We start from the raw sequence: 8,790 nt of genomic DNA, 5'->3' as shown, positions 1-8,790 counted from the left end.
GATTTTCCAGATTTTCACCTTAAATCACACCTTTTTTAAATAGACAAAATACACGTGAGGGTGTAAGTCCACAACAATGCTTAAATCACATCAATCTGTTTGGGTGGGCCTCTGTCCACCCAGGCCCATCCATGTCTACACCCCTGATGCAAACAGGGCATGATGACAGTTGCACATTACAAATAGCCGACTAACCAACACTTCTGACTAAACTTTTTCAACACCTGGTTTGCATACCCATTGTTGCCTTGGTTAACATTTACTGGGAGATAAGTTGAAACATCTTTCCTACCAGCTGCCGATGTCATTCTTCTCTGAGCTGCTCCATGCCAAACCCATCTGAAGCTGCACACTTACTGTCTGCAGATGATATTCTTCTGAAACCAGGCTATGTGCAGCGTACATGTGAATATATTTCACGTTCTTTGATTGTGTAGGCTACTTTGTGCATAATTTCTCTAGTGTAATACATCATTGATATATCATAGGTTCACTACACGACTTTGATATGCAACAGTAGGGATTAAGAGGTGAGTATATGCAATGCCCACTGAGCAAAAGCTCCACTACACCCTGGCCCTTTGTTTTACAGAAAGTGCATTCTCCTACATGTGTGCGCTGGTATTAGTTGATCTCTTTTCAGAATCACAAACCTATAGGCCTCCAGTGATTCTGAAAGGTTTGCCACTGTGCAAACAGTCTAATAGATTTTTTAAAAAGCTGTTTAATATATTGTTTCAGGAAAGGAGTGTATATATTTGGCCTGGTAAAGCAGTTCTATGTGCTGACTGAATGGAAGCTAATAATTGTTAGTTTTTACTCTGGTCTTGGGAAGAAATCACGAGTCCTTACTGTCTGAGACAGAGTACAAATGTATCAGACACCAAGGAAGACCAGACTCAGTACTACCTCAGGCTTTAGGCTATAGCCAATCGGGTCAATGCTCATGCCTGTGTATCTGCAGGTAGTCTCTTATGACAGACACCAGCACGTATGAGAGATTTGGTCCTGGGTGCTGAGATTAATCTGCTGGTGATCAGAGCATGTGTTGAACCTTTGTGCATTGCCTGCAGGGGGCTAAGAGCAGATGGTACTGACAGACTGTAACTCACTGTATGAGGGAGAGAAGGCACCACACACAGGTTAGAGTGAGGCTATAAACACACAGGATGGAAAGTGAGGCTTTGCAATGACCACTATACACACACAGCAGAGATGCTATGACACAAATGCAGTGCAGGGATATACAGTGGGGAGAACAAGTATTTGATACACTGACAATTTTGCAGGTTTTCCTACTTACAAAGCATGTAGAGGTCTAATTTTTATCATAGGTACACTTCAACTGTGAGAGACGGAATCTAAAACAAAAATCCAGAAAATCACATTGTATGATTTTTTTTAAGTAATTAATTTGCTTTTTATTGCATGACATAAGTATTTGATCACCTACCAACCAGTAAGAATTCTGGCTCTCAGACATGTTAGTTTTTTTTAAAGAAGGCCTGTTCACTCATTACCTGTATTAACTGCACCTGTTTGAATGCTTTACCGGTATAAAAGACACCTGTCCACACACTCACTCAAATATACTCCAACCTCTCCACAATGGCCAAGACCAGCGAGCTGTGTAAGGACATCAGGGATAAAATTGTAGACCTGCACAAGGCTGGGATGTGCTACAGGACAATAGGCAGGCAGCTTGGTGAGAAGGCAACAACTGTTGGTGCAATTATTAGAAAATGGAAGAAGTTCAAGACGACGGTCAATCACCCTCGGTCTGGGGCTCCATGCAAGATCTCACCCTGGGGGGCATCAATGATCATGAGGAAGGTGAGGAATCAGTCCAGAACTACACGGCAGGACCTGGTCAATGACCTGAAGAGAGCTGGGACCACAGTCTCAAAGAAAACCATTAGTAACACACTATGCCGTCATGGATTCAAATCCTGCAGTGCACACAAGGTCCCCCTGCTCAAGCCAGCGCATGTCCAGGCCCGCCTGAAGTTTGCCAATGACCATCTGGATGATCCAGAGGAGGAATAGGAGAAGGTTGTGTGGTCTGATGAGACAAAAATAGAGCTTTTGGGTCTAAACTCCACTTGCCGTGTTTGGAAGAAGTATGAGTACAACCCCAAGAACATCATCCCAACCGTGAAGCATGGAGGTGGAAACATCTTTCTTTGGGGATGCTTTTCTGCAAAGGGGACAGGACGACTGCACCGTATTGAGGGGAGGATGGATGGGGCCATGTATCGCGAGATCTTGGCCAACAACCTCCTTCCCTCAGTAAGAGCATTGAAGATTGGTCGTGCCTGGGTCTTCCAGCATGACAACGACCCGAAACTCACAGCCAGGGCAGCTAAGGAGTGGCTCCGTAAGAAGCATCAAGGTCCTGGAGTGGCCTAGCCAGTCTTCAGACCTGAACCCAATAGATAATCTTTGGAGGGAGCTGAAAGTCCGTATTGCCCAGCGACAGCCCCGAAACCTGAAGGATCTGGAGAAGGTCTGTATGGAGGAGTGGGCCAAAATCCCTGCTGCAGTGTGTGCAAACCTGATCAAGAACTACAGGAAACCTTTAATCTCTGTAATTGCAAACAAAGGTTTCTGTACCAAATATTAAGTTCTGCTTTTTTTTCCCAAATACTTGTCATGCAATAAAATGCAAATTAATTACTTAAAAATCATACATGATCTCTCAAAGTTGAAGTGTACCTATGACAGACCTCTACATGCTTTGTAAGTAGGAAACACTGCCGATTTTGCAGGTTATCAAATACTTCTCCCCACTGTACACACCTACTGATGGGGTGGTGGGGTTACCAGACCGATGGAGGACGACCTCCACTGTAGGTCCAGTTTCAAAAATTGGTCCTACCCAGCCACTGTACCCGTTGGGCGCTCTTGTCATGTTTCTGTTTGCCCTTTGACCCTGACAGGTGTCCTCCCGTGACATCATTGTGTTCCAAGCAGGGGAGATGTGTGGCCACTGGCAACCTCTAGTCACCTTGGTGATGACAAACACTCCTACTGCCATGACATCATCCCAGTGATGAAGTAGGGGAGGGGAGATGGAGGGGGCCGGAGGGAGGATATTTGCCTGTATAAACCCACCGCATCATCCCAGCTGATACACTAACATTAAACCACTGCCAAGCGAACACAAACGCAAGAAGCAAACACATCCTTTCAATAACATCAGTGAGAGAGAGGGAAGAGGAGAAAAGGAGGGGCAAAGCGTGAGATAGTGATGCTTTCAGCAGGTGCCAAACAGTGAGAGGTAGCTGATAGAGGGGAAGACTGTGAAAGAGATGCAGCCAGCCTGTGAGAGCACACAGTGACCCACAGCATCGGAGACAAGAGAAGAAGACAAAGTGTGAGGTATTTCATGCATTCTTTATTTGTTCATTTAGCGAAAGGGTGAGAGGTTATGCACCTGTGCTTTCAGGTTGATTAGATACAGAGGAAGATGGAATGTGTACCAAAAAGTAGGTATTGCTGCATATTTCATTGTATACAATGAATGTTTTATTTAGTACGTTATTATCATGCAGTAATTATTATTCCTGAGTAATATACTTAAATGCATCCATGTCTATTTGATCTTGAAGAACCAGGAAGTACAATGTACTGATTTGTTATAGAGGAATCAGGGGGCTCATTTGTAGATCTGATGTTTTGTAAGATATTCAATGAAAATTACTACTCATCTCACAGACAATGTCACAATTTCTACCTCGTCTCGGCTTTTCATACAGCAGTATATTGTGTGTACAAGGCAATTTCTCCCTTGGTGAAAATGAAGTTTCTCATGTATTTGATTATTAACATCAGAGTATTAAAAGCCATCATAAAGCATGATTATGGATGTATCTTTATGCTCAGTAGAGTCGTGGTGGTGGTCATAGCTCTGTGTAATCAAACATTTTTCTGTATGGTTTTAGAGATGTAGTATAGTTGTATCAATAGTCACTGTATTATCTATATTGGCATATTAATTGCTCTGTTTTTACAGAATCCTGTTGTCATTGCAGTGTCAGTGTAGTTGTGTCCAGCCAGTCTCCTGCATTACTGTTCCTGCCCTCCCTCTACTCACTGCTGCCATGCTGTACCCAGCTCTGCTCTGTGCTGCTCTGCTCCTGATAGCACCCCTGGGGCACACAGAGGGGCGCACCCTGCACCCCTCACCTGATGCCATCCAGGTAAGGAGGGAGAAGGGAGAGGGATAGGGGGAGGAGATTAGTAAGAAGAGGGGAGATGGGGATGGAGAAGGAGGGGGGAGTGGAAAGTTAGGGAGGGGGATAGTGGGACAGAGGGGAGAAGGAGGGGGAGTGTGGGACAGGGGAGATGGAGGGGGAGTGTAGGACAGGGGAGATGGGGATGGAGTGTAGGACAGGGGCGATGGGGATGGAGGAGGGGGAGTGTAGGGGTAGCTAGGGAGAGTGGGACAGAGGGGAGATGGGGATGGAGAAGGAGGGGGAGAGTGGGACAGAGGGTAGATGGAGAAGGAGGGGTAGCTAGGGAGAGTGGGACAGAGGGGAGATGGGGATGGGGAGTGTAGGGGTAGCTGTGGTGCGAGTGGGACAGAGGGGAGTGTAGGGGGTAGCTGTGGTGGGAGATGGAGAAGGAGGGGTAGCTAGGGAGAGTGGGACAGAGGGGAGGGGGAGAGTGGGACAGAGGGGGATGGAGAAGGAGGGAGAGTGTAGGGGTAGCTGTGGTGCGAGTGGGACAGAGGGGAGTGTAGGGGGTAGCTGTGGTGGGAGATGGGGAGTAGAGGGTATATTTGGATTGAGGGCAGAGATGGATCATCAATAACTTTTTTACAGCGCTCTCGTGACTTTTCTGGGTAGTAATAGTAACACCATATTTGTTGTTCCTGCCTAGTTTGTTGAGCAGTTTCTGGATCGCTACAACGACCTGACCCTGGATGACCTGGAGAACCTGGTGAGCAGCCAACCAGAGGAGCCCTCTGCTTTTACTTCCGGGGTCAAAGTCGCCGAGTACCCCAAATGGGCTGACATACCAGCACAGGGCGACAGCACCTGGCTCCGCCTCCTGAAGGGGACCCTGGCCAATCAGAAAAGAGCTGTGACGGACCGGTCGAGGAGGGGGTGGAACCGAGGATGCTTCGGGCTCAAACTGGACAGGATCGGGTCAATGAGTGGACTGGGCTGCTAGTGGAGAGAGGAAGGGACTGACGCCCCTCAGGGGATATGAGGACCAACACACAGTAGGCTGCTACACAGCACACAGTCATTTACACACATGTGGTGAATACAAGGATGTTAATGTGAGTACAAAGGAGGTCTACATGTAGCGTAGCTGTAGTGTACATGCTGTATTGCTAATGTGGTTCCATCGAGCTTAAAGTTACTCTGTATGTCTCCTGGCTGTTGTTGGAAGGGGTTAGCTGTACTTATATTGTACATCTATTCATTTGAATCTTGAAAGTATCAGAGTTGTGTTTACATCAAGATGTTATTCTATTTTAAGTCTCTGTGTTTTGACAGTAAACCTGCACTTTATTTAAAACAAAGTATTTAAAAGTGTTGTCATTCTTGACTAATATTGTTCTTGTTAATCCTGCAGGAATAGTTGTTATGGCATGTTTAATGGAAATAAATATTTGAAAAAAATATAATATAATTAAAGTCAAATGTTTCTTCTCTCTGCTATTGATTTGACATTTGGCATGAATAAATGTACACTGAACCACGTTGTATTGAGTGTTGTTCTATTAAAGTCCTGACATCTTCCAGTGGCAGATTCATCCTCAAATCCTCGACTCCATGTGTTCATTTCACATTGGCATGCGTCATCTACATATTCATGCATTTCCATTCAATTTGAATGTTCAATTTCTCACAGCAGATATTTATACCTCTGTTTCCATGGTCGTTTTTATTAAATCTGCCACAGGCAGCTGAGGGAGAGAGAGAAGGTACATGTCTTCCTCAGAGCTAAATGAAATGCCTGCATTAAATGGTGAGGTTGTGTGGGAGGACCACTTAGGGCTTGGAGCTACGCTAATCAAGCTACCACTGATGCTTCCAAACTGAATTTACTATGTTGTTAGTATCTCACTTATAGAAGGGAGTTAACTCTTATCTATATGACAAGTACTTCCCAAACAGAACATCATCTTCTCTCTTTAAATACAGTTCTGGGTTGGGGAAAGAGGGCATTTTACCAGGGTCAGTTCTGGGTTGGGGAAAGAGGGCATTTCACTGGGGTCAGTTCTGGGTTGGGGAAAGAGGGCATTTCACCGGGGTCAATAGAGTGCATTAGAGGTTGGGTGATGGATACTGAGAGTCTCTAGAGCAGGGGTACTCAACTCTGACCCTAAGAGGGCTGGAGCCTGCTGGTTTTCTGTTCTACATTGGTAATTAATTGCACACACACCTGGTGCCCCAGGTCTAAACCAGTCCCTGATTAGGGGGACAATTCAAAAATGCAATGGAACTGGCTTCAAAGGCCCAGAGTTGAGATTAGGGGCTTTAGAGTCATTAGTGTGTTTGTCACAGAAGAGGTTAACTCAGGTTAAAAGCCTGGATGCAGTCCCTAAAGTAAACCACAAGAGGTCAGTCTGAATTAGTCTGTCATGTTCCAAGGTCCAAACCGAAGTGCATTCCAGACTTCAGACTTAGTGCTGGACTCTGTTAATGGACATTATGAGACTGATGATAATTCAGCAGCATATGAACCCAGGTGTACACGTTTCTGATGCATGTTTTACCAGAGGTCAAATATAAAAATATTTCAGATAACTCAAGTTAGTCGGAGCATGAACAGTGCTGGCAACACCAGGGTTGTAGGATTGCTCTATTAAAGCAGTAAAAGTTTAATATTTGGTCTCATATTCATAGCACCAATGATTACATCAAGCTTGTGATTCTACAAATTTGTTGGATGCATTTGCAGTTTGTTTTGGTTGAGTTTCAGATTATTTTGTGCCCAATAGAAACAAATGATAAATATTGTATTGTGTAATTTTGGATTCACTTTTAATGTAAATAAGAATAGAACACGTTTCTAAACACTTCTACATTAATGTGGATACTACTATGATTACAGATAATCCTGAATGAATCGTGAATCACGATGAGTAATACAATTACAGAAGCACAATTCTCTTGGTATTACTTTAATACACATGATCTGTCCCAAGACTGTGGATGGGGGGACTATGGACAAAAGTGCTGTAATTTCTAAATGGATGAAACCCTCAAATTAAAGCTGACCGTCTGCACTTTAATCTCATAGTCATTGTTTGATTTCAAATCCAAGAAAATAAGAAAAAATGCTTCACTGTCCCAATAATTACAGAGGGCTCTGTATATTGACACAGCCTACAGCAGTAGTCTTCTTGTACTCTCTAGATTTGAGTCCATGGCTCCTCTTTAGTATTCAAAACTACTTTTGGCTTCCTCTGATTTTCTCAAAAGCACTACACAAATCTGAACATAACTAACCAACTGAACAGTGAATTATCAGACACAAATTAAAGGTTTTCTTACAGAAATCTGTAGGCCTACATGAAAAACCTAAGTTAAGGGAGAAGTTGGCCTTTATATTAGCCTACCATGGACTACAGTATGCCCTATGATGACTGTGTGATCATGTGGTGTGATATTAAGCAGGGTCAAGTACAGTACACAGTATCACCAGTGTATACCATCCCCCGAGGAGTAGACCGGTCTGATTCTATTTATAGAACGACCTTTACTTCACCTCTCTGACATTAAGCTGTGCAGCTGAGGCCAAGAGCAGTGCGTGTTCACATGGGGTCGTGGTAGTTCAACTATGCCCAGGTCATTGGCTCGTCACCACCCTAAATTCCAACACCTGTGACAAAAAATATTAGTGCTGGGTGGCATGACTGCTATTGTGCTGTTGAACATGTTGTTCATGTGTCATGGCATGTCGCGCTGTGTTGGAGAACATGTTGTTCATGTGTCATGGCATGTCGCGCTGTGTTGGAGAACATGTTGCGCTAGTTCTGTGTTATTTCCTTCACTGTTATATTTAGGTACAAGTTGTTGTGTGTTTTGCTTGTAGAGGCATATGGGCCAAAGGCGTAAGGGTTCAGACTCTACTAATTGGTTGTTTTATATTCCTATAGAGAGCAGAAAGAAAAGATCCCTGACGCCCCTCCCTGGTTCCAACAAGTCTTTATTGACCTAATGGGACATTTATGATCAGAATAAATGATTGAAAACCAGATTATATTTTTCAATAATAGTAATTACTTGGGTGTTTACATTTGTACTATTTCACACATGTACACGTGTGTTTCATCCACATGTGAATGTTTTTTTTTTTTTTTTTTTTTGAACAACCCTCGGAGAGTGTGTTCACGGCCAGGGATCAGCCATTATTAGGTTTAAGTGCCTTGCTCATGGCCACATCGACGTTTTCCCCCTATAGTAGTCGGCTTGGTGATTCAAACCAGCGACCTTTCAAGCCAGCGACCGCATAGGCAGTAATGGTATTCATCATTTTTAAATTAACTATAGATGTGTCCTTTCATTTTATAATTGTTATTGCACATACTCATTGCTTTAAAAATAATAGGTAATCATAAATGGACAAAAGTCACTGAATGTGTTTGACCCCAGAATTGACCCCTGAGGGACACCATAGTGAATAGGTGCTGGGGACGATACTGAACCACCTATGTTCACTGAGAAATATCTGTTACATAAATATGACCTGAACCAATCGAGGGCAACGCCGGAGATTCCCATCCACTTCTACAGCTGCGTGACAAGTATATTATGATCAATAGTA

At 43.8% G+C, this 8,790-nt stretch overlaps 1 protein-coding gene across 2 annotated transcripts; it reads left to right on the top strand.

Annotated features, from left to right (window-relative positions):
* The first annotated feature begins 2,759 nt into the window (after positions 1–2,759).
* On the top strand, positions 2,760–5,720 carry LOC112222719 (C-type natriuretic peptide 1). Of its 2 annotated transcripts, none has more exons than XM_024385444.2 (3): positions 2,760–3,381; positions 4,016–4,202; positions 4,885–5,720. In XM_024385444.2, the coding sequence occupies exons 2-3, from the start codon at positions 4,104–4,106 to the stop codon at positions 5,176–5,178; spliced, it is 393 nt and encodes a 130-aa protein (XP_024241212.1). In that variant the 5' UTR covers positions 2,760–3,381; positions 4,016–4,103; the 3' UTR covers positions 5,179–5,720. The 2 variants fall into 2 exon arrangements, with proteins under 2 accessions (XP_024241212.1, XP_024241211.1); XM_024385443.2 differs by having other exon boundaries at positions 2,762–3,381; positions 4,035–4,202.
* Positions 5,721–8,790: the final 3,070 nt, after the last annotated feature.

This window comes from Oncorhynchus tshawytscha, linkage group LG23 (genome assembly GCF_018296145.1).
Source record: "Oncorhynchus tshawytscha isolate Ot180627B linkage group LG23, Otsh_v2.0, whole genome shotgun sequence".
Taxonomy (NCBI): Eukaryota; Metazoa; Chordata; class Actinopteri; order Salmoniformes; family Salmonidae; genus Oncorhynchus; species Oncorhynchus tshawytscha.
This window is presented reverse-complemented; position numbering and strand designations above follow the sequence as displayed.

Excerpts from the sequence above, each read along its gene's own strand:
- LOC112222719 (XM_024385444.2), top strand. The coding sequence starts at position 4,104 with ATGCTGTACCCAGCTCTGCTCTGTGCTGCTCTGCTCCTGATAGCACCC. Across the intron at positions 4,203-4,884 it reads CCTCACCTGATGCCATCCAG|TTTGTTGAGCAGTTTCTGGA; the intron begins GTAAGGAGGGAG and ends GTTCCTGCCTAG.